General features: G+C 33.8%; 2 protein-coding genes across 2 annotated transcripts; one reads left to right on the forward strand and one right to left on the reverse strand.

The window, feature by feature from the left end:
- Window positions 1-10,110: 10,110 nt before the first annotated feature.
- On the reverse strand, window positions 10,111-12,353 carry LOC114193758 (rust resistance kinase Lr10-like). Its single transcript, XM_028083682.2, has 2 exons — window positions 11,426-12,353; window positions 10,111-11,334 (listed from the first exon to the last, which is right to left on the reverse strand). Exons 1-2 carry the CDS (start codon window positions 12,159-12,161, stop codon window positions 10,244-10,246), a joined length of 1,827 nt encoding a protein of 608 aa, XP_027939483.1. The 5' UTR covers window positions 12,162-12,353; the 3' UTR covers window positions 10,111-10,243.
- Window positions 12,354-12,863: 510 nt separating this feature from the next.
- LOC114193756 (rust resistance kinase Lr10-like) lies at window positions 12,864-16,730 on the forward strand. Its single transcript, XM_028083681.2, has 4 exons — window positions 12,864-13,714; window positions 14,170-14,211; window positions 15,091-15,114; window positions 15,325-16,730. Exons 1-4 carry the CDS (start codon window positions 12,880-12,882, stop codon window positions 16,500-16,502), a joined length of 2,079 nt encoding a protein of 692 aa, XP_027939482.1. The 5' UTR covers window positions 12,864-12,879; the 3' UTR covers window positions 16,503-16,730.
- The last annotated feature ends 10,199 nt before the right edge of the window (window positions 16,731-26,929 follow it).

Raw genomic sequence — 26,929 nt, forward strand, 5'->3', positions numbered from 1 at the left:
AGCAACTTTCCTTTTTAGTGCCAGGGTACCATCTGTATACCAATTTTGTTGCTTATATAATAATTGAGTTTTTAATAGGCAATAACATTGGTGTGAAATGGGTGTAGAGTGATTAATCAAGGAAAAATTACAATAATCAAGAAATTATAAGAGAACTACTTATGAACTAGAGTGGAAAAAATTATTCAAATCAATACATAAATTCTCAAGATGTGCGTATAATTATTTTTAAAAGTTGTGGTAATTATATTTGATAAGGTTTAATAACAAAAGAAATAACAAAAGAAAGACACTAATACACTACAGAGAATAGAATGTAGTGTTTAATAGTGACACTAATAAAAATAGATTAACTTTAATATTGATCTCAAATATTAGAACTACAAACAGTCAGAACTAAATGCACCCATATTATGCTGTAATCCTAAGTTCCTAGGTTTTCATTTATTAACTAAATTACGGGAATCATAGTTACTGTTTGCAACTTTTGAGGCTAGTATATTTTCACATTCATTTTATGGAGCATTTTTCAAAGCAATTACTTAATTTAAACAATGATTCCCTTGATTTTTCAATCAAATTTTATATATAAACTTGTAAAAAGCCAAATCCTATTTTTATAGTTTTCTTAGAGACCATTTTTGCAGTGAAATAGAAAAGTATTAATCTATCAGATATAGATTACTTTATTGAGTTTCACAATGGCAAGACATATATACTTTATCTTTCTTTTAACTTTACAATAATTATAAAACATCATCGAATCGGATATAGATTACTTTATTGAGTTTCACAATAGTTATCTTAAAAGTGATATCTAGCATGTTAGGATATAACTGTAAGATGCTACTATAAGTGAACACATTTCAGCAACAAGTACATGACAAAACATAGCTCCGAGAAAAACAACAGCCATCCCACTTAAGCAAACTAGCCAGATTCAAAGAAAGATTCAAGAAACCATCGGTCACGAATCCTAAAAGAAATATCATCTTGGCACAGCAACATGAGTATCTAATACAACCCACCACACCAGACCCAAAAACCCCCATTCTAGAACTAGGACAATTCCTTCAAACACAACAGAGATTGTACATGCCATTTCTGAATCAAATATAATAACAGAGGCATACAGTATCTGCTATTTTAATACTGATAAAAAGAATATCTTAGTATTTCAAATGCACATTGTATATGATTCAAAACCTGAAATTATTGGGGGTGCCAAGTGTGTGAAAAAGAAGTCAGACATAAATGAAAATAGATATGTTGAGCATACAACATAAACCACAATAATTGTTATAATCAAAAGATCATATTAGCATAACATCTATGTAACTCAAAGCAAGAATCATATCCTGAACCCTAAGCAAGAATCATATCCTGAAATTAACAAATTCTTCTCAAAAACTCCAGTCTCAATCTCAGATAAAGAAATAATCACATAATGAAATAAGCCAACTAATGACATAAAAGGTGACTTCATCTTTGATAACTAGCAAACATATTCATTGCTAATGTGTCTCGAAATCTTGTCCATTCTTCGGTGACTTGAATAGTTGCAACTTCATCTGTGATATTGTTTTGAATTATTTCCCTTGATAGGGTTAACTCTTCATCTACATTAGCTAAAAGCTCTAGGTCTTGAACTTCTAAAACTTTATCAGTTAGTCCCTCATTTCTGATGAAGTTGTGTAACACAAAACAAGCATTGATAATCCTTATTTGTGTCTTTATATCAAAAAATGAAGGAGTTCTTAATATGCTCCATCGTTTTTTCAATATCCCAAATGACCTTTCTATTGCATTTCGTGCACTTGCATGACGAAGATTAAACAACTCCTTGTAAGTTTTAGGGGTGTTCCCAATCCACTCATTGAGATGATATCTAGTCCCACGATATGGTGCTAAAAATCCAGGACCATTAGTATATCCCGCATCCACAAGAAAGTACTTACCTACAACAGTTTAAAGTAAAAATCATAGGCTTCAATTAAAATTAAATTAAATATTATTTTTAAAAGATATTACCAGTTGGGATTTTAAGTTTATTTTGACGATGTAAAGCATCTCGTAATACTCGAGAATCTCCTGCAGAACCTTCCCACCCAGGTAACACATAAATAAACCTTAAATTTGGACCACAAACTGCCAACACATTTGTAGAGACATCACCCTTTCTATTACGATATTTAGGCCTATCTTCTGGAGAATCTGTTATCGGAATATGAGTTCCATCAAGTGCTCCAACACATTTCTACAAGCAACATACATTTATTAATATGTAATGTCTATACAAATGTGTAAAGTTAATTAATCTAGTATAATTATCAATAAACATACCTCAAACCATCTCCATCTACTTGCATCAAGACCTTCCAGGTTATAAGTATGAAACTTCAAATAATCCTTGCTCACTTTCATTATCGCTCTTAAGACATTATTAAATTGTCTACTTATTGTTTCTTTTGATCTATAGTAACTAAATTGTATCACCCTGTACTTAAGATTGTGAGCCAGGATATGTAAAAACATCGCCACTGCCTCAGTTATTGGAATATTTTTTGTTCTTACCAATCCACCTCTCTCTTTTAAAATTTTACAAAGTTTGAGAAACGCACTTTTACTAACTCTTAGTTGTTCAATACAATCTTTTCTGTCCCTCTATAAAGACGATTAATGAAATTACGTCGTTCCAATTCCCAATTACGAGCAGGTTCCTTATCTAAGTAATTATTGTGATACCATACTGCTACACTCATAAACATATAAACAACATAAGCAGCAACAATCATAATGATTTTCTTAAATTCCTCTCTTTTACGTTTCCTTGAAATAATTGCACCATCATTTATACTAGTATCCATTTCTTAACAATATGTTGGCACTGAAAGAGTAAAAGGAAACAACAATTAGTTAAACAACAAAATCCATATTGAATATAGTATCTAAAAGTACACCTACACTGGTGACCAACTCACTGGCAGGAGAAACTACACCTACACTCAAGCTGTCAGATCTTATCTAGGTATGCATGTTGCCAAACTCAACTATGTTACTTTTCCAATGCAAAATCCATGTTATCAATAAAAAAATATATACGCGGGAAATTTAAGACTAATGGCAAGACAACTTGTGCAAATTACAGGATTCTTATCTATGTGCTGTTGCAAATTTAACTTTCATATCAGACAAATTATTTATAGTTACACAGTCACTGCTTGAATTTGTACACTGAAAACTGGGAACATGTAATTCCCAGTAGACTCCATTAAACCTGAATGGGTGAAAAATCCATTCCCGGGTACTAAATATCAAAATCACAAATTATACCTGCCACACTTTTGACTTTAATTTGGATTTAAATATTATTTTGCATAAAATAACAAAAGGTTGATGATATTGACAGAAAATTTTCGGGTATCTCCCTATAAATACTATTTCGCTGTTACCAGTTTCCACCACAAGTTGTTCCCATGACTTCTTCACGCTCACTCTTGTTGTTCCTTCTTGGAGTGGCACTTGTTACTACACCAGCGGTGGCCAATTTCAACATACCCATTTATGAGCCTCCCCCAATTGGGATACCAAAATTGAACCTCCACCCATCTATGAACCTCCACCAACTGAAAAACCACCGCCATTATATAACCCCCCATTTCTCCCTCCACCACTGTTCCATCCTCCATATGAGAAGCCACCACCAGAAAACTAACATTGCTTGCTTAAGTTTAACACTAGAAAACTAACATTGTGACTTGAACATTTCATCGAATATTTAGTAGGCAAATGGGACAAAAATGATAAACACAAAATATTAAACTAACATTGAAACCCAAATCCCAAATGCAACAACCAAATAAGGAAGAACAATGAAAATAAAACAAAAAGTAGAGAAGAAAAGGGAAAGAACAAGTTGTGATGGTGTGAAGGAAATAAAAATGTGGTGGAAGAGGAAGAATGTTGTGTACCTGCAGAGGAGTAGAATATTCGTGTGAGCAAAGCTAGTGAGAGAGGAACAGTGACGGGACTGTGAGAGAGGAACGAGGCTGTGAGAGAGGAGCAGAGAGAGCACCACTGAACCAGAGAGAGCACCAGAATATTCGTGTGTGAGATGAAGAATTTTAAATTCTAACTATTTTGAGGGCATTTCAATTACTACTGTTTTAGTTAATTAAAATTCCTTAAAAAAATACCTGCATTTCAAATACCTTTTAATTTCTCTGTCCAAACAACACATTTTATCACAAAGTAATTTAAATTCTTTAAAAAAATGAATTGACTCATTAAATTACCCTATCCAAACACACTCTAATTTTGTAGAATGACATTTTGTTGAGTGGTAGTTGAACTTGCTCAACGAATGTGTTGTACAAGTAAAAAATTCTTAGAAATTTATCTTATCTGTTAAGTGAAAGTTGAATTCACATAATGACATACATTCTAGTGATCTCAGATGCTCTAGTGTTGAAGATTTTTGATGAACGAGAGGTAAATTGGCTCAGAGAATCAATTATAGAGGCTATATACTATAATTGATAAACTGGAAAATAATTTAAATTACTTACAAAATTTCTTTGGAAAAAAGAAAGGAGTTGAACAATTTTTAGAAAAAAAAAATGAACTTATTCACTTTCGACATACGTTCTCCTAATTTATTCGGTTATTATTTTTATATTTTTTTAGCAATGGATTAGGAGACTAAATTAGTTGATGTAATTCGGGAAAATTAAAAAAAACCTTAAGTGGACCTTAACTCAAATTCCTAGTTTTAATTCCTTTTAGAAGTTAAGAGATAGATAAGTAAGTTATTATTAGCATTTATTATTTATTAAGAAATACATATATGATACGGATGGTGACATGAGTACTTGTATTTTTTATAAGAAGTGAGAAAAAATGTTTTTTGTTTTTAATTTTTATAACCTCATTTTTAAATGTTTATGGTTTTTACATATTTTGTATTATTTAAAAAATACAAACAGGACATATGTAAAAGGTGAGATTTATTTAAAAATAAAATAAAATAAAAAAAAGGTGTATGATTAATGTGTGGGATGCACACAATAAATAGTCTTAATGGTATGGGAGTGTGGCGTGTAAGTGGGGTTGCAATGAGTAACACATGTCCAAAGAGAAGTGCATCCCAAAAACAACAAATTTCTAGGTCTTTCTTATTCTGAACTTTTTTTAAGCACTTCATAAAAGTTGTAATTTCCAAACTTTCCCTCCTTAAAATTATAATAAAAATCTCTACCCATCTTTATTTTTTATATTTTTCGAATTGACTATTCCAGAATGTATTTCCAAATTCGAAAAGTGCTTTTCAATACACTCAATCCAAAAAGTAAGAAACAATATCTTTCTAATTTGAGTGTTTCGAAAAATATTTTAGGATCTAGAAATATATTTTGAAACATTCAATACAGAATACAAAAAAATTCCAGAAAAGGTGTTTCAAAAATTATTTTCAGATTCATAAATATCTTATGGTCCGAAATACATATTTTTCGGAATAGGTATTCCAAAATGACTTCAAGATTAGGTGTTCTGGAATACATCTCTAACCTTTTTTTTTTTTTTTTATAAATACATGACTTAGGCTTTCTTCTTCTTATTCTTGTTTTGTTCTTTTATAACCTTTTTTTTTTATATTTTTGGAGAAGCTGATACGTAAGGTGCAGTAGTAAGGTGTAGGAGGAGTTTGGTAGTTCAAAAGAGAATATAGAAGTTGGAGTGTAAGGTGAAAGAGGAGGGAATAAATGGGGAAGAAAAAACAAGCTAGAGTTTTTACTTTGATTCAAAGGGGAATTTTCAAATTTATGATGGTGCAGAAAGATATCTTCCTTCTTCTAGTTTTCTTTAGTTTATTATGATGCTTGAATTTTTCTTTTAAAAAACATTATTGGAACTGCCAGAAGAAACACCTCCCTTTCTTTCTCTTATTCCTCTCCTTCCAACTTGAAGAATTAAATTAGAAGAACTTTTCTTCCCACCCTTTCTTTTAAGTTGTTTCTTTACCCTAAAGGCTAAACAAACCACTTCCTCCATCTCCACACAATTATGCAACTCCACCATATCTCCAATGTCAACATTCAACCCTTGAACAAAATAGTCATATTTATTCCAATTTCTTTAATCACATTGCTTCTAATCATGCACATCTCCATCTTTTTCTAAATACTTATCGACACCTTTTTCTCCTTAAGTGGAACATTCCAACTTATCACGTAGATCACTAGGATAATGTGAAGGAACAAAACGTCTCCTCATAGCCTTTCTCATATCCATCCAAGTATCCACCTCATGTTTAAACTTTATGAATGGTTTCACCCGTGTTTACACTCAAATTGGCTTTTTCTATAATGAAGCACTCTTGCCTTCTTTTTTTTACTCATTCTTCACTTAAGTTTCTTACAAAAACCAAACAATCTCTAACCAATAATTAACTTTTAAAAGTGACACTAAAAAGCCTTAGAACAAAATGTGGCATTGACAAAAATAGAAGTAGCAAAGAACAATCTTACTACCTACAAACAAGCAAAAGACAACACAACTAGTAAGGTAGGAAGATGAGACACAACTTCTATCCAAAGAAAACAAAACAAAATGGACACAAATTAACAAAAGAAAAAGGACACTTAATTAAGCAAACTTGATTTGTTTTTGCTATATATAATAACAATATAACTTCCAAACTCGTCATAAGCAACACCTTTTTTTCCAGCAACAACACAATCCTTTCTTCACCAAATTATTGTAAAAAATAATAGATACGTAATAAATAAACCCTAGTTACAAGCTCTTAATACCAAATGGTGAGGATTATGCTTAGTCTCAATAAATTTTGGACCTAATAAATTTTGGACCTAACGAGGGTTTGAACATATATCGTAATACTAATAAAATTATATGAACATAAATGAGATTTAGAGAATGATATTATGAATGATTGACCTTAAAACTTGCAGATTTGGAAAATATAAAGTTTGACCTGCAAAATTGCAATTATATGAAAAAAACATAAAAATAGACACAACAAACAATTAGGTTTGATAAGCCTTGAAGATCGTCACAAGATACAGAACAAATTCTTGATAAGATGAAAATGGCTAAGGGAAGAACCTTGGGTAGGGATTTCTCTCTCTTGAAATGATAACTAAACATTTTGTCTATTCCTTTCATTTTCATATTATTTATACCCATTTTCAAAAAAAAAACAAAAGATAAATAAGTTTTTTGGTCTTTTATTCAGAATCTAACAATTGAGTATTTTGTTCTCATTCCAAGCAAATAATACATGTGAGAGCTCCTCCTCATGTGGGCCTACATATGTTGGACCCCATCATGTAACTACACCTTTATTAGATTAACCACCATGTTTTACAAGGATTCTTGGATTAATTTAGCATTTGTTCTTGTCATGGGCCCTCCTAAGCCTTGCATTATGTTTTAGGTTTTAATTTGATCTGAGTATGAACTTCATGATTCTTAAGAGCTTTAGCCTTGTCAATGATGTCCACATGAGTGACAGAGTTTCAAATAATACTCATTTTTCCACATTAAGATATATGGCATGACTTATGAGGCCTAGGTCAAATAGCTTTTACTCAAACTGGAGTAAAAATGATGACAAATCATCCACATAATAGACCCATGAGTAATAAGATAAAAGAAGATCAAGTTTCAAATAAGATGACTCTCCTATTTCGAAGAGTAGAATATTATAAATTTTTCTTGAAGACCTTTTGTTTTTCTTGAATAACTTCTTGTTTTTCTCTGGTTCTTTACATTTAGACATGAAGTTTCTTATCTTTTTGCAATCGTAGCACACCACTTTTCCCTTGTGTTCTTTTTAATATTTGCTTAGAACTTCCTTATACTCTTTAATCTTTTCTCTTTTTCCACATCTTGTTAAGTTTCTGTGTGAGAAAAGAAGAATGCTTCTTCATCAGACCCTTCATTGGCTAATGAGTTCTCAAACACATAGTCTATCTTCATATATTTGGTACAAGATGCTCATCTTTTCCTTTGAGCATGAAGAGCTAGTGTGTAGCTTTAGAGTGTGTTTGGATAGAGTACTTTAATGAAGCAATTCATTTTTTTGAAGAATTTAGATTTTTTTGTAATGAAATGCTTTGTTTGGATAGAGAAATTAAAAAACATTTAAAATGCAAGCATTTTTTTGAAGGATTTCAATTAGCTAAATTAGTAGAAATTCAAATACCCTCAAAATAGGTGAAATTTGAAATTCTTCTCACTCAACCTCACATTCTAGACGATCCGAACGGGCACGACGACCCGGACATGCCCGATGACCCGGACGGGCCCGACGACCTGAACGTGCCCGACGACCCGAACGTGCCCGACGACCCAAACGTGCCCGACGACCCAAACGTGCCCAACGACCCGAACAAGCCCGAAGACCCGAGCAGGCCCAACGAACAGGACGAGCCCGATGATCCAAATGGGCCCGATGACCCAAACAGGTCTGACGACCCAAATGGGCCCGACGATCTAGACGGGCCCGATGCCCTGGACGGGCCGGACGACCTAGACGAGCCAGACAACCCCGACGAGCCCTACGACCTGGACGGGCCCAACGACCCAAACAAGCCCGACGACCCGAACGGGCCCGACGAACCAAACGAGCCTGAAGACTCGGACGGGCCCTTCCAAATCATTGGGCCCGACGACTCAGATGTGAGGGACGATGCAGACATGCCCGACAACCCGGACAAGCCCGACGACCCGGACGGGCCCGACGACAAGGACAGGCGTGACGATCTAGACAGGTCGGACGAGCCCGACGACCTAGAAGGGCCCGATGACAAGGACAGGCGCGATGATCTAGATAGGTCGGACGACCCGGACGAGCCCGACGACCTGGACGGGCCTGACGACCCGAATAGGAACGATGACCCGGACGAGCCTGATGACACGAACAATCTCGACGATCCAGACGAGCTTGAGGACTCGTACGAGCCAAACTATCCGGACGAGTTGTCGGGCCCATTCGAGTCTCGGGCCCGTCTAGGTCGTCGGGCCTGTTCGGGTCATCGAACGTGTCCAAGTTGTAGGGCTCATTCGAGTCGTCGGGCTCGTTCGGGTCCTCAGGCCCATCCTAGTCGTTGGACCCGTTCGGGTCTTCGAGCCCATCTAGGTGTACGGGCTCGTTTGGGTATTTGGACCCGTCTGGGTATTCATACCTATCTGGGTATTCGGGCCCGTCCGGATTGTCGGGCTCGTCCAGGTCATCGGGCCCGTCCAGGTCTTTGGCCCGTCTAGGTCGTCAGGCCCGTCTTGATCGTCGGGGCCGTTCGGGTCATCGGACCCATCTGGAGCATTGTGCCAATGACCTAGACAGGTTGGACTGGGCCATATTGATGAACTTGACGGCACAATCGTGCAGTATGGGCCATCAGGCCTCTAGATCATCGGGCCACTCAACCTGTTTGGGCTTCCCAGTTGGTCCAGCTCGGGTGGGTCATCGGGTCTAACCAATCTGGTCGTGTAGTTGGGTCTGCCCGACCCATCTGGGTTGTTGAGCATGTTTCCAAATTTATCATGAACTCAAAACATAATTAAGCGTAAAATAAATATTGTTAAAATTAAATTTTTTCTCACAATAAATTCAAATTTTTTTTCCAAACAAGAAATTGAAATGTAAGGTATTTTAATTTTCTTATCCAAACAAGTTATTTAAAAAATGAATGAAATTTAATTACAAACAATTCAAATACAAAACATTTCAATTTTTGAAATGCTCCATCCAATAACAAGGTTAGGATATCATTTACAGCACAAATTCATGAACCTCGAGTGTACCAACATGTTCCTCTGATGTTAGACTCTCTAGGTTCTTAGATGCTTGAACTAGTTTATACAGTTTTAGTTTTACAACTGAATGGATTGAAAGAAAAAGAATTATGATAATAACTACATCAATAATAGAATTAAAAATATATGACAGTTGCATAAATTCAAGTGTCAGTACAAATGGATTTGCTTAATTATTTTTTGGTTGTCTTAGTTTAAAGAAAAACCTTTATATTAAGAGTTAACTCAAACCCAAAAGTTTTTTTCTTGTGAAAAGAAAACAACAAAAAGGGATTTAAATACTACTGTTTGAATGTAATCATATTACATAAAGTACATATTCTTTTGTTCTACAAATTAATATACTATTTTCTTCCACTACGAATACATCAATAAAATTGTGAGGGTAAAAGTTGTTATTCCCTCATTCTTGAATCACATCCAACTCCATAGGACGTCTTGTTGAAATGAGTCTACCAGTAGAAGTGGAAGACGTTGAGTGAAATGGGTTAGGAGGAACAGTTAACTGGTTTTCCTCTGCACTTTCTAACATCTGTATGACAGATTTTATGGATGGTCTGTTCACTGGCTGCCACTGAATGCACCAAAGTCCAACAATTGCTAGTTTCTTTGCAATGTTAACTTCACCTTCATCCTCAACATGGATATGGATATCTCCATCAACCAGGTTATGGATCCAATCCGGGTACAGAACATTAAAATTTTGTGCTGAAGATATGTCCACATTCTTCCTTCCTCCAACCATTTCCAACAACAACATTCCATAACTGTATATATCAGATTTGTAAGACACATTTCCAAAGTTTCTGGAAAAAACTTCTGGCGCAATGTATCCCAAGGTCCCCCTTGCTGCTGTCATGGACACCAAACTTGGATTCTTTGAACACAATTTGGCTAAACCAAAGTCAGAAATTTTGGGGGTGAAGTTTTCATCGAGTAACACATTGTGAGGGTTGATGTCAAAGTGAATAATGGGACGGTCACAACCTTGATGAAGATACTCAATCCCTTTAGCTATGCCAAGAGCAATGTGCTGCAGCTTCTCCCAGCCAAGAAAATGGTCATTGTCCTCCGGTGGAAATATGAAGCTTTGTAGCGAACCGTTTGGAAACAGATTGTAGACAAGAGCACGATGGAGTCCCTCTGCACAAAAACCAAGCAAACGAACCACGTTGATGTGGTGGATTTTTCCCATAATTCCAACTTCATTGATGAAATCGTTCCCATCTCCCTCTGTATTATTGAGGATCTTCACAGCCACGAGAATCTCATTTGAAAGTTTTCCTCTGAACACAGCTCCATGAGCTCCTTCCCCTAACTTTTCTTTAAAACCACCAGTGATTCTTTTTACATCAGCATAGGTAAATCTTGCAGGCTTGTCTGCCCTGTAATCCTCCAGAAACTTATCCACTCTAGCTTGGTCTTCTTCTTTCTTTCTAAAGTGGTGGACCATCTTAAACACTGCAATAACCACCAGCCCCAAAACAATAGAACCTACAATACCATAGGGAGACTGGATTAAACAGAGAGAGAGAAAGAAAATTAGAAACTAGGTCAAGTATAATATGACAGAGTCTGGTCTCACCTGTAGCAATGAAAATAGACTGTTTGGAAATGTGAATTCTTCGTTTGGGACTGGATACACATTCGATTTCCGTTGTGCTGTTGTTCTTCCATTGACATCTTTTGCCTTTTGCTTCGCACTCACCACAATTTGGTTTAGACCATTTCAAATTCAACTGATTCACCCGCAGGACAGATGCCGATACCTGCGAAAAGATGTTGGACATCTTGGAACAAGATGTTAGGTCCAATTCAAGGACGCTTTCGTAAGAGTTAGAAACGTAAGTCGGACAACGAATCATGTCTTGCGAACTAGTGGATATCTGGTCCCTGTTTCTGAGGTGTGGAAGCCCAAGTGAAGAACAATCGAAGAAATTCAAGTAGTATGTTAGTCGTCCATCGGATGAATCAAATTCGTAAGGCGGAATAGTAAAATTGTTGAGGTTTAGAAATTTCTGCGGAAGGCAATTTTCTGGATCTTCCAAGTAAATAATCTGAGATTGGTAGTTTATGTATGTCACACGGAGTTTCAGTGTAGGGTGAACAAGCATGGTCTCATTATTTTCACTACAATATACACACAAACCAGGAGAGTTACATGCATTTTTCATCCCGTGAACGAGTTGGAAGGGAAATCTAATAGGCGGTTGTTGAAACCCACAGTTTTGACTGCTGCTACTTACGATAAGCAAGAACATTAACAGTAGTGTTATCAATAAGGAATCACCTTGGAGAGGTAGCACACTAGACTCCGCCATCCCAGAATTGCAGGTGCTTGTTCTCTTTTGGCAAGATAGGGAAAACGAGAGACAACCAAAATTTATCCTTACACTATTTTATATTTGGATAATGATTAAATGACTAGGAATCCCGTTCGAAACAAAGGATCCAAAAAACGCGGTTTCTCGTCAAAGTCTTCGCCTGTGTTTTAAGTGTTAGTGCAGAATTTTCCAAAGAAAACGTAGTCCCCTAGTCCAAGTCTTCCATCTTAAATGCAAACCTTTTGGAATGCAAGGCCACTCGTCGTGACTATTCAACACACGTATATTGGTAATTTCCACGAACCTTGATATTTTGTGGAGTCTGACAGGGATAGCTGATAGCATGATAACTGATAACAGGATGAATAATAAATTCAATAAATCAATTTTTTATAAGAAAGACTTTCATATAGGTTAAGAAAAGAAATTTTAAGTATAAATCAATATTAAAAACTAATTTATAAAATGCTGTGTGGACTATTCTATATAATATAACATTTGATCTTTTTTAATCAATTTAGAATTTCGAACAACTTTCTCTTATTTCTAAAACGTGTTCATATTTCTTGGATTGTTCATCCATTGTTTAGTAACATTACCCTAATTCGATAAAAGAAAAAGATACATACGTAACCTCCTTGCTTATACAGTTACACCAAACAAAATTCAGTAGGGCGATCTCTGCCTTCATCATTGAGATTCGACGAGAAACGGTATGTGGAGAGAGAGTGCGTTGTTGGTGATTCTGCTGTTTCGACTTCAGCAAATTTGTGCTACTAAGCACTTTGATCATGCGTGTGCCCCTTCTTCCTGTGGCAAAATCACGAACATAACGCATCCATTCCGATTAAACGGTGACCCAGATCACTGCGGCGACAACAGGTATGAGCTCACCTGTGAAAATAACGTTACCGTTTTATCTTTGTACTCCGGAAAATACCATGTGCAGGCCATCAACTACAATAATTTCACAATCCGAGTGGTTGATCCGGGCGTTCGGCAATCAAATTGCTCCTCCATCCCTCGCTATTTCTTGTCTCGATCCAATTTCAGTGATACCTATGATTACATCAACATGGATAAGGATGCATACCAAAGTGGTCAGCGACGAGTATCTGATCAACCTATCTATTTTAATAATAGAAGGTGGAACGTGGTTCGTTCAAATCCGGTTTACGAACATGTAGTTTTCATGAATTGTAACCATTCAGTGAGTGACAATGGTAAGTATGTAGATACTGCTTCGTGCGTGAATTGGCAATCCAAAGGTTATACATATGCTATCGCTGGGGACCTAATATCAGAGGACTTAGAAGTTGGTTGTAATGTAGCACTGGTTACTCCCACATCTTGGTGGGGTTTGCACACACCTCAATATTCGTACAGTGAGATGCACAAGGCACTAGCCTATGGGTTTGAGATTTCGTGGATGAATCGCGCCTGCCAGGACATTTGCGTAAATTCAATGGGTAGCTCCTGCATATTGGACACTTCCGGGAGGGTTGATTGCTCCAACTGCCACAGGTTCCTGTCAATTTTGAGTATATGTGGTAAGGAAGTAAATATATAAATTCTATTATGAATTTCTTGTGACCATTTTTCGAAATTCAACTCAATTCTAGTAATTTAACTAAAATGCTGTGATCTTAACAAAAAAAAAAAAATTAAAATGTGATGTTTCTTAATTAATTTAACTAATTCTTAAAAATGTAATATAGGTGTACAGAAGATGTACAATAATAGTTTTTCTTTAAATGTTTCCTAAAACCCTTTATTATGTAATTATCATTTGAAATATATTCAACGTACATATAATTAAATTTTGTTCCTTATGTTCTGTAGATAATCATTTTTATAGACATTTAACTTCGTAAGATTCTTTTACGTTTAATTAAAGTGATGTTTTTCCTTAATTATTGATTTGAATTGAATAAAACTTATCTCTTTTAATTGTTTTGTGATCAAAGGAAGTCAGAAAATGATATATATTTTGTTTCACTTTCAGATGGCAGGCCAATATGGTACCAGCTTCTATTATATGCAAAAGGTAAGATTTTTATCATCTTAGTTTGTTTACCTTTGCTTCATTTACATACATAATAGCATCAATAAATTTTATTCTTCTCAACTATCATGTTTTTTTTTTTCTTTTTGTTGGATAATTATCATATTCAATTATGCGCTGTAAAAAATTATATATAACTTCGAGTTCATTACCTTTGCTAACAAGAACCAATTACCTTTGCTAACAAGAACCAATTTTTATGCTTCACAACTTTCATATTCTATTTTTTTTTTCGATAACTATCAGATAGAATTACGCACAATGAAAAAACTATATGTAATTTCTAATTCATTATTGATCATGTGATATACTCAATGCACACATGTTAATGGCCAATTATACCGATGAGTATAACGAGTTTTAGGACATCACACTGATGAGTATACAATTACATTAATTAGTCGTAAAATGAGTTTTAGTATATCTATAATTTTTCTATTAAAGTTATAAGTCGTTAAATACATGTATAGGTATGTGTAGATGTGTAAATTCTTGGAACATAACCGTTCGCTGGTATACATATCAATTTTAAACAATGATTCCGTAGCATAATATATATCATTAACAAGATATATGTTATTAAAATATCAAATCTATCCTTAAATTTTGCATAACATTATTTTGACCCTTTCTATAACCGAAAATAATTAAGTTTAGCTTTTATTTTTTACAATCGTTAATCAATTTGGTCCTATAATGTGAGATACTAAATTTATACATAGTATCAATTTAGGAATCTAATTCTTGTGTTTTATTTTAATAAAGTGATATCTTATTCATTGCATCTCATTTTAACATTATAATCAATCAAACAATTATTTATCACACTGTGTATTCACTCAACTAATTTTTTTTTTGCAGATACTATTTATACTGCCTGGATAGGTGAGTTGCTCTACTTCTATATAGTAACCATGCAAAAAGTTTTACTAGAAAAAATGTTAAAATGAATTGGCATTATTATTTACTTTTGATTATATCACAGTCTCTACCACTTTACTTCGTTCCAAATATTAACAATTCATTGCACTTTCATTTCGTTTTCTTACTCATTAGTTATTCAAACATGGTTATTTTTATGATATTAACTTACAGGTCTGGTTGAAACAATAAAAGGACAAAAAGAATTTGATGGTGACGGCAACTATAAATTAGGTTTAATTATTGGACACTATGTTTTACCATCCTTCTTGGCATGCAAACTTTTGTTTGGGGTGATTTCATTTTTCGCACTGTTGATATACAAATGGAAAAGGCGGCATTTATCGATGTACGAAAACATCGAAAATTACTTGGAACATGCCAATTTGATGCCTATTAGATATTCATACAAGGAAATCAAGAAAATGACGGGAGGTTTCAAAGATAAATTGGGTGAAGGAGGATATGGTTCCGTGTTTAAGGGAAAGTTGTCTAGTAGATCTTATGTAGCAATAAAAATGTTAGATAAATCAAAAGGTATTGGACAAGATTTTTTTAATGAAGTTGCAACTATCGGAAAAATATATCATCAAAATATTGTAAAATTAGTTGGATTTTGTGTTGAAGGATCAAAACGTGCTCTTGTTTACGAATTTATGTCAAATGGATCTTTGGATAAAATTATTTTTTCCAAAGATGGAAATATACATTTAAGCTATGATGAAATATATAATATTTCAATTGGAATAGCTCAAGGGATTGCTTATCTTCACCATGGGTGTGAGATGAAAATTCTGCATTTTGATATTAAACCCCACAACATCTTAGTGGATGGAAAGCTCACCCCCAAGGTCTCTGATTTTGGATTGGCAAAATTATATCCAGTAGATAAGAGCATTGTCACAATGACAGGAGTAAGAGGAACCATTGGGTATATGGCTCCAGAATTATTTTATAATAACATTGGAAAAATATCTCACAAGGCTGATGTTTATAGTTTTGGAATGCTTCTGATGGAGATGACAAACAAAAGGAAAAACCTAAATTCTCATGCAGAACATTCAAGTCAACTATATTTTCCCTTTTGGATTTATAGATATATTGGAAAAGAAAAAGATATAGATATTGAAGACGTCAAAGAGGAAGAAAAGGAAGAAGTAAAGAAAATGATTATAGTTGCTCTTTGGTGCATACAGCTGAAACCAAATGATCGTCCCACGATGAGTGAAGTAGTTGAAATGCTTGAAGGAGACATTGAAAACCTGAAAATACCTCCAAAGCCTACTTTATATCCAGACGAAACAATGTCAAGTGACCTAAGCTTCACTGATTCTTCTAATTCTTCCATGTAAATTGCAATAAATCATTTAGTTCTTGATAATTTTGGAAAGGTTCTTAGTGTATGCAATAGGGTTTTGCATATTTGGGTAGTCCTTTTATAGGGTTCAAGAAATATGTTTGTAATAGTTTCTTTGTTTGGTAAGAAACATTGTAATATTTTGAATGAGTGGAACACTTTGCTCAAGTTGCAAAGTAGACTAGATGTAGCTGAGTGAACTAGTATAAACTTGTTCTTTATTCTTCTTGGTTTCTTTGAAATTGCATATACAATTTGTTCTTAGAAGTCATTCGAATTGTAGTTTAAGAATTCAGTTTGATTCCAACAATTAATAACTCTTATAAATGGGGAATATAATATTTTTGTAAAGGTTAGTTTGTTATGGTCTTTCTGGTCATGACACTCTTACAACTATCCCACAACTCTTAGACAAGGTAAATTTTATGGTTTTTCTGGTCATGACACTGCACTAAAACTTCCTCCAAAAGGCATATGTTCTGATCTCGTACTCACTTGTGGCCTAACATAAGTAGTAACAAGACTACATCTAGTAAGCATCGATGATGCATTTTGATCAACTGTTTCACTTACTACAACCCTACATTTTTCTCTTCAGTACTTGAATTCACATTAGTTAGGGGAGGCATGAACCTTGCAGTAGTTGACATATTTGAACTTTGTGTATTTTAAGACATTGTTACTTGCCCACTCTTTAATTTCATACACCCCTTTTATACCCTTTAGTTTAAAACCTATGATGCATTGATACCTCAATTTAAGACATGTATCCGTGTTGGACATGTTTTCGTATCAGATACCTTAAGATACTTTATCAATACTTTTTAACAAAGTATCTAATCTATAAAACAGTAGTACGATTAAGATAACAAAATTTATAATTTTTTTATTTTGACAATGTTAAATACATATGATTTTAATTTGTATTTAGATAATAATAATCATATAGTTATCATATTTCGGAGATTTTTTGTATGATTTTCAATATACATATATCACATATCTAGTGGCGGAGCATAGTTGAGGTAGGGAGGGGCCACGACCCACCCAAACTTTTTCATTCTTTTAATTTTTAATTTTTTTAAAATTATATATGTTTAAAATTTGTTAATTAATTATTTTTAAATTTTTTTAAATATATATCTTTTTAAATTATATAATAGTATATTGAAAAGTTAATAAAAATAAAATTAGGTATTTTTTATTTCTATTATAGAGTATAGCATTTAATGTTAATAAATTGTAAAATATAAAATCAAATATAATAAAGAAAATAAATTATTAAGATAATTTTTATTTTTTATTTTAATTGTCTTTTTAGTTTTTCACATATTGTATTTATCTCTCATCTTTACTTTCATTTTGTTATGTTACGAAGAAACAAAAAAAGTTAAGAAAAAATTTATTATCTCTGTCCTCATTTTTTATATCATCTCATTCCATTCTTAAAAAAGAAAAAAAAAAGTAATTTTCTCAGGTCTCACTTGGTAATGAAATACGTTTAATATTTACCACTATCTTTTTATCTCATGACCCTTTTGTGTGTGTGTGTGTGTATATATATATATATATATATATATATATATATATATATATTATTTTATGGACAATTTTTAATTGTGACTTGTTTATCATAATTTTTTAGTAATTAAATCTCTTAATTATTGGTTATATTATGATAAAATATTTTTTAGTCTTAAACTTGTTTTTTAAATAGGTATATTAATGAAAAACAAAAGAATAAATTCATTTTTTAAAATTGATAAAAAATGAGTGAAGATTAAAACATGACAATATGGTTACTCATCGCATACATACGATGGATAATCCGTTAGATAATGTAGTTTGTTTTATAGTTATAATTATACTAAAGTATTATTCATTTTCATTGAATGAGTGATAATACTGTTAAATATATAAATTTTAAGTATATTATTTTGGCTCCTCCAGAAATTTTGATCAAGATCCGCCACTGCACATATCGCATCATATTATTTTCAAAATAAACGTATCGGTGTACCAAATACGTGTCATATCTGATACAAGTATCATATTCGTGCATTGTAGTTTAGAACTAGCCCATTTTGTGTCAACTATGTCACCATTGTATGACAAAAATGTTGCATCGAGCGTGCCAATTTATTTCTTGAGTATTTTGTTTCAATCGTTGGATTATCAATATTATTTAAACAAAAATCAACTCGATGTGAGTTTTCTTAGTAGGGTCAATGATAATTGGAATCATCATGTTTTTATTTTATTTATTTTTATGTTTTATTGTTATTTTGTTTTTTGGATTTATTTAATATTTCAAGGTTTAATCAATAAAAGTGAAAAAAAAAACATTTGAGTTATATTATGCAAATAAGTGGAAATCTTAGAGATTTGGGTAGATTATTAACATAATGAATGAAATATTGACTAATCAAAGATTATCAACAATATCAGTTATCCACTAAATTGGTTACTCAAGTTCAAGTCAGAAGAATTAAAGATAATTCGAGAATATAGAATCCCAGAAAATTAAAAAGATAAATCCAACAGGGAATTCCAATACAAAGTCGAGTCAACGTTGCAGACCTAATTTAGTTTCGCGCAATTTGCCCAATGAAGGACCACTCGCCCAACGAATCATGCTTAATTTGCTTAGCGAGTCAGTTCGCCTAATGAGCTATGTGTTTCAGAAAATCTATAAATTGAGGGTTTGATAAAAGTAAAAAACAAACTTGAAGAAAAATAAAATTGATATTTATACACTTGAAGGTAGAAGGACATTCTGAAGGTTAGAGGTATTCAATTCCATCATCAGTCTGGTGTTTAGTATGTCTAAGAGTAACTAACTCCCACATTCACAAGGATTGAGTGTAATGTATTCTTAACTCCCTATGAATTCTTCATTCAATATAATTCTTTTCCATAATTTCTTATATTTTTTTCTTGTTTTAACTGCATAGTCTACGAATTTTGCACATTTTGGAGTACCAGTTGATTCGAAAGATAGTTTAGAAAACTAGATTATGATCTTCAACTTACGTGTTTTAGATATGATGGATATGTGAGAGTACCAACTGATCCAAAAGATAGTTTGGGAAACCTAAGTAGGATAAAAAAGCTATTGATGTCATATGTTGGACAAAGATGTGATCATTGATCATTCTTAAGCATCAACGTATTGGTCATTCTGAAGTTTTTATCTTATATTTTTCTCAATCAAGTAATTTGTTTCCATTGTGCTAATCTCTATTTGATCTTCACATTTAATTCTAAATTTATTTTTATCTAAACAAAAAATATTTTGTTATTCTCACCCTTTATAAGTAACTAACAAATGAATTTAAACCACATTAGTCTTTGTGGAATACAATATCTGGACTTGTGTACTATATTATTTGTATGATGTGAAACACTTGCCAATTCAATAACAACTAGCAAACACTAGTTTTACAGTCTAATCAATTTGTTTAACTTTAATCTTCTACAAACAAGATTAATATGATATACACATTATTTATGTTGTGAAGTAATTTTATTCAGACATTCCAAGAGTTCGTGCATGTAGTCCTACTAACATAACTCAATAACAAATGAAATGTAAAGAACATAAAATTAAATTGCATAAACAAAATTACCAAGGGAGGTAAATGAACTTGTAAAGTAAATCAACGAAAGTGGTGATCTAAATTGCAACAACCAACATTGAATTAGCCATTTTTCTTGTAAAATACAACACAAAATGTATATATTGTTTCCACCGTTTGTCACCCCTTGCAAAAATACAAATAAACCTATTTATACTTTCTCTCGATCTTATGACATATTGTGTGAATCCCTCCTTAAACCTTGATCGATTGTATGAGACATCTTTCTAGGTGTTTTGAATAATTTCTTCCTACTTCATGATGCCCTAAATAGGTGTACTACCAAATGTTAATTAAGGACAATAGTTTATCATATATCTTAAGTGTGAGCTTATCAAACAAAGATACAAGTGTAAGATGTTATTGTGTTTGTTGATATTAAAGGAAACAATTTCCTCTGTCGAATGTTTAGGTACTTTTTTTATAAAATAATTAATCAAAATTACTCAAAATAAAGTTAGTGTTGATTACTTAAGCAAACAATGATAAAACAATAATAAAGAATAATAGATTATCTTAAGCCCTATTTGATTATGAGTGCAAACTAATTAAAATCATTTTGAATCAACTAAAATAATATTTAATTACATTAAATATGTATTAGTTAAAAAAATCACATTTAGAAAAAATTAAAAACAAATAAGTCCTTGATGGATAATTGATTATTGATAAATAAATGTTACAACATGTACCATCTTGGTCGTTTAAGGCCCGACCCGATTTCAGAAGATGGATAAGACATCCCAAAGCCGACCTAAAGTCTATCGGACTAGAAATTAGACCTAAGTCCGTCCTTCTACTAATTTATATTTTATTAAAAGATATTATTGTATAAGAGAGAGGAGATATTTCGTCAGTTAGTTATTATTTTTGTAACGACTTTGCCTATAAATTAAATGTTAACGCCTAGGGTCAAGGGGAACGATTTTCTAGCCTCAGTGCTCTTTATTTCATGTTAGGCCAAAATGGTTCTTTAGATTTTTGTCTTTAGTAAAAGACACTTAGTTTTTTGCAAGAACAATTGGCGCCCACCGCAGGTGATGAAGGATTGACCCCAACCAAGGATGGAGGCACATGCTTAAGAAGACTAAGCATGTTTAGAAAGGAAGTTCACTAATCCTTCATCCCTTTCATTTGTGTTTGTTACTTTTGATTCCCAAAGTTGACTTAGTTGAATCAATTTTAGTTGACTTCTTGACCTTTGACTAGGTTTGACTTGTTGACTATAGTTGACTTGACTTAAGCCAACATGCTAATCTATGTTTATTTGCTTTGTAGGTTAATTAGGAGTAAGAAAGCAATGCTAGGTGGTGCCTGGTGATTGGGGAGCATAAATGATGTGGAGGAGAGAGTAAAGCAAAGGCATAAAGCATAAAGTAAAAGGCATGAAGCAAGTGTACCTATATACCTTTGGTCTCCTTTATTTTTAGCACACTTTGGCCCCTTTTTGGAGACATATGAGACACATTCTTTGTCTCCTTTTGTGCTAGAACGAAATTAGCCTTGCACACACCATAGTTAGGTCTTTTGTCTCTCATTTTTGTAACCTTATTTGACCTAGTTTCTAAAAGCTAGGGTAAGTTTTTTGTAGAGACATCCTTAGGTATCTTTTATTTGCTTAGAGGCCCCTAAACTCTTCTATATAAGGGGTGCTCCTAGACATGTAAAAGGGTTGAACATTTTGAAGTAAAAACACTCTTGTGTCTCAACCATTTGTGAGAGTTTCCTCCCTTGGGAGTGAATACTTTTAAGCCTTATCTTGCATAGCAAGTGGCGACACACATCCACTCATCTTCAAGGTTGCCATGGCTTCTAGCCTAGCCTTGCAGTGGCGTGCTTCTCACATTTTTACCATTCCTTTCCTTTCCATTTTATGTTCTCTTCTTCCTTTAATTGTTTTTGGGTTTCTATGGTTTATGTGCTTTGCATTTCCTTTTTGTTTTTGAATCAACCCATCATCTTCTTCTCTTGAGCTTTGTGAAAGGAACCTTCACATCTAGATAGCATGCTATCTTAATGTCCACTAGGGATTTCACTTAGCTTTTTTAATCAACTCACACCATATTCAATAATCTTAAAAAGGAAAAAGATAATCCTACATCAGTGAGGCTCGATAAAACTTGTTCCTAGTCCCAGTCACAAAACATAAACTTCAAACATTGTTACACATCCAACCATAAACTTTCCTTGAACACTGTACTGGACCTGGTCAACTTAACCATATAAATGACAACCCTTACATATATGCCGGAAACAACCCAAGTACACAACTTGGGCCGGCATGGACTTAAACTCGTAACTGAACGAAGGCTAAACTAACAACAGAACGACCAACCTAGGATAGTGTGCGGGCAATGACGACATCCGACAAGTTGAAAAGTAAACGGATCAGACCGCCCCTAAAGACTTAGCAAAATGAAATTCCTTCTGCCATCCAATGAGCCCACAATAGTCGAACTAAGGGCCTAGGCTAAGGCCCAGGCCCACTTACAGCCCAAACTAAGGCCCAAACCAAGGCCCGACCCATGCCATAACCAGACATAATTAATACTCTATAAATACACGTGGACCCCATTAATTAAAGGTATGCATTCATTAATCACTGATTTGACCTTTTGAGAGTTTTGACTCACTTGAGCTTCGGAGTCCCTTCTGCAGGTAATCCCTCCTGGGTCCAAACCGACATGTACCAACCGGGAAGAGGCCAACTGAGGACATAGCGGACTACATGGGTAAGGTGATGCTTGTGCCTAACTTACCTTGTTTGTTCTCTACAGGAACAAACACAATTCAATCGTGTTTCCTTTGTCGTATATCATTTTCAATTTGTTTTCCTCACCGCTTTCGAAGGACATCAACAATAATGGCAGGGTTTCCATCCTTAATGCCTATCTAATGGCTTTCGAGACCCTGATCTCGCATCTGCACCATCACTCTCTCTGTCACCGTCAACATGAATCCCTTCACAAAGCGACCTTTGCGGAGTCAGCTCGAGACTCATTTTTTCGGCACCGACTACCTCATTTATCATGACCACAAGCGTCAACCGTTGGGTCCTCGCAGTAGATCCTCTCGTTGTTGTGCCACGAGGTTGTTGTACGAACACCATCACACAGAGAAGAAGAACAATCAATAATCTGAAGAAAAAAGACCGAATCTAGTAGGACAAAAAGTTCAATGATGGAGAGAGAAAAAAAATGAAAAGGTGTGGTATCATGAAAAGGGTGGTCATAGATGCTTGTCTTGAAAGTGTCCTCATCATCATTGGAATCTCGAATAGCTTCGACAATTCGTGCTCCCCTTAGAAAATGTTGTTTTTCGCAAGTGCGGGCAACCCCATTACTAAGACGAGTGTTGAGTGCACAAAGATATGTTTAATTCATCCCCTATTCTTGTATTTTTCGACATTGAATGTTATGTGACATTTTGGCTATTTGGTTTAATGGGTTTTACTTGCAAGTGATTGTGTTTGGGTATAGAAAGGGAATCTAATTCAATATAATGTTTCTTGTCATATGTTATCGTGACCTAACTACCACCAAGAATTCACTAGTGCATTTTGGTCTTTTTAAATCACCCTATATGACCCAATTTTCGCGCAAACGAGGCATATAAAGACACAATGACATTTTTGCAATTTAAGTAAACGTTTCTACCTTGTTTAACACTACAACTGAGGCAAAATAGATTTCATGCCTCAATTACAATCCCAACCGAGGCAAATGTCTCCCAAAAATTTTTAAACTTCCCGTTGTTTTGAAGTTTTAAATTCATCACATAGTTTTATGCCTTGGGTCCCGCTTAACCGAGGCATAAAATGCTTTCTGCTTTGGTTGCATTTCACCTGAAGCCGTTAGGTTGGAGTATATTTCCAAAATGCATTATTTTTTTACTATTTTATGAGCGAATATGCCTTGATCCAACTTTTACGAGCGATTTTTTATGCCTCGATTTCGAATTAACCGAGGCAATAAAGCTTCTTAGGGTTAAAAAACCCAAATCAGATCATTGTTGGGCGTCTTCTTCCCCTTTGTTTTGTAGAACCAACATAGTTCTTCATTTTGCAGCTCGCCACCACTTGTTTCATCCCTCCACCGCTAGTGCACTATCAAACAAGTCGTTGCAGCGTTGCCTCTATTATCGTCACTAAATCTTGCCCCTTTGTACGACTCATTTTTACGTTTTGGTTCCTTTTTTGTTTCGCCTCCATTTTTTTTTTGCGTTTTTTGGTATGTTCTTGAGTTTGTAATCTTGAATTTAAGATTATAATGATTTATCATAGAAATTGGGTTTGTATTTTGATAGAAATTGAGTTTGTAAACTTTTTTTAGCTTGTAAATATGAGATTGTTGATGAATGAAAATACTTTGCTTTTAAAGATGGGATTGATGATGATGAACTATACAATATACTTTGATTTCTTTTCGAAATTATAAAAAATTATGGTATACGAAAAATTATCAATTTTGCTTGCTTTTCCTAATTTTGTAAGTTAGTTTGGATCATTGGATAGAGTACGCATCAATTTCATTGGAGTTTACTTTAAATTTTTGTTTACTGTTGCCCTCAGTTGTGGGACTATGGGTACGATTGTATTCTCCTCCATTGTTGCTCACGTTTCAAACTCCCAAATTCTTAATTTTACTTTGAGCCTATAATTTGTTAGTATACTATTTATTTTTTGTATGTTTATTTAATTATACACACTTAAATAAATTGATTTATTTTGTTTAATTTGAGATCGTGGTTGCATTGAGTTAGCTTTAGTTTCTTGTTTGAGATTGAATATGAAAATTATTTACTATCTCCAAGTTTGTTTTTCTTTTTGAAAGATGTATTTGTTTTTAAAAGAAGACAATACTAATAATTTAAATGTATTCAATCTTGATCTGTCTGGTTGGACAATTTAAGAAGATTAATCACTTTTTAATAAAAAGAAGTACTAATATTTTAATATACATATCTTAATATTCATGAATATTTGTTAACTATGTTTTGTATTTATCTTTTGGTGCATATTTGATTGTGGTTAATAATCACTTTCATTTCTTGTAACCTAAAGACCAATGAGGAATGTTGGAAATATTTCGTGAAATTTTAGATATGTGTTTTAAAATTAATATGTACCAATAAACTAAAAAGAATGAATCTTCTTGAATTGGATACGGTCACACCTTGAATTCAAAAGCAAGGTGATCATTATGTTAAAGATTACCAAAATTGTTCACACAATTTCAGTGTATATATATATATATATATATATATATATATATATATATATATATATATATATATATATATATATATATATATGGTGGATCGAGAAAGGAGTAGAAGAATTTGCGCAATGTAATGAGGGTAGAAGTGTTGGTGAAGTGAAGTTTAGATGTCCTTGTGTGAACTGTTTGAATGTGAAAAAGTTGAATACAACCAAAATTAAGGAACACCATATATGTGATGGTTTCCTTCAAGTTATACAATATGGACATGGCACAGTGAATTAATACACTTCCAAACTGTCTCTCGAATTGAAAATGTTGTGGATTCCACTATGGAAGATCAACTTGAAGAAGATAAATTAGAAGACATGATCTGTGATGTTGGCACTGAAGCTTTTGCCCAAGCTCATGGGTACAAGCAATGTCTACTAATGCGAGAACTCCGTTGTACATTGGTTCAAATAAGAAATCATATAAAATGAGCCCTTAAAAGAAAGAATCAATATTCTTTGACCTTCCATGCTGTCACCGCCTCTTCCATTATTTCTCCTACACATGCCATGGTTGCTTCTGCTACTACCTATTCCCCTCCAACCATATGGATTCTAGATTTTGGTGCATCATTTCATGTTACCAATGACTCCAAGAATATTCAACAACTTCAGCCCTTTGATGGCCCTGACAACATTTTTGTAGGCAATGGTGAAGGTTTGCTAGTTTATGCTTTTGGATCATCTACTCTTTCTCCCTTATCTCATCCTTCTGCGTTATTTAATCTTCATCAATTACTCCTTCTCCAGTCTATTACAACAAATCTTCTTTTTGTCCATAAATTTTCTTAGCATAACAAAGTTTATTTTGAATTTTTTCCCCATTGTTGTAATGTGAAATCTCAGGTCACTCGTGAAGTCCTTCTTCGTGGTCATGTTGGTGTGGATGGGCCCTACTATTTTCCAATCTTCATTGTTCTTCTAGTCCTCCTACATCTTTTCTTCCACTACCTCCTCAACTCCTTCACATGTTTTTTCTGCTCTCACCATTACATCTTCTCTAGACAGTTTCAATATATGGCATTTTAGACTATGTCATCCTTATGTTGATGTATTAAAACTTGTTCTTAGTCGTTGTAATATTTCACTTCATAATAAAGAGTTAGATTTATGCTCGTCTTGTTGTATAGGCAAGTCTCATAGGTTGCCTTTTTCTTCTTCATCTACTATTTATACGAAACCACTACAATTAGTTTTTAGTGACTTATGGGGACCCTTTCATGTTGCTTCTACTTTTGGTTGTGTATATTACATTTCATTTGTAGATGGATACTCTCATTTCACATGGTTTTATCCTATTAAATCCAAGTTTGCAACTTTTCCTATATTTTAACACTTTAAGGCTAATGCCGAACTTCAATTTGGTGCTCAAATTAAATGTCTTCAACCTGATTAGGGTGGTGATTTTAGGTCTTTTCGCTCTATTTTAGCCACTCATGGGATCTCTCACCGTCTCATTTGTCCACACACTCATCATCAAAATGGGGTGGTAGAGTGTAAACATTGTCACATCAC

This window comes from Vigna unguiculata, chromosome 8 (assembly GCF_037176805.1).
Source record: "Vigna unguiculata cultivar grain cowpea cultivar isolate G323 ecotype 2 chromosome 8, ASM3717680v1, whole genome shotgun sequence".
In the NCBI taxonomy this organism is placed as follows: domain Eukaryota; kingdom Viridiplantae; phylum Streptophyta; class Magnoliopsida; order Fabales; family Fabaceae; genus Vigna; species Vigna unguiculata.

Coding starts and splice junctions, on each gene's coding strand:
- LOC114193758 (XM_028083682.2), bottom strand. CDS start 12,161: ATGGCGGAGTCTAGTGTGCTACCTCTCCAAGGTGATTCCTTATTGATA. Junction 11,335..11,425: donor GTCTATTTTCATTGCTACAG/GTGAGACCAGAC, acceptor ATGGTATTGTAG/GTTCTATTGTTTTGGGGCTG.
- LOC114193756 (XM_028083681.2), top strand. CDS start 12,880: ATGTGGAGAGAGAGTGCGTTGTTGGTGATTCTGCTGTTTCGACTTCAG. Junction 14,212..15,090: donor GCTTCTATTATATGCAAAAG/GTAAGATTTTTA, acceptor TTTTTTTTGCAG/ATACTATTTATACTGCCTGG. Junction 15,115..15,324: donor TATTTATACTGCCTGGATAG/GTGAGTTGCTCT, acceptor ATTAACTTACAG/GTCTGGTTGAAACAATAAAA.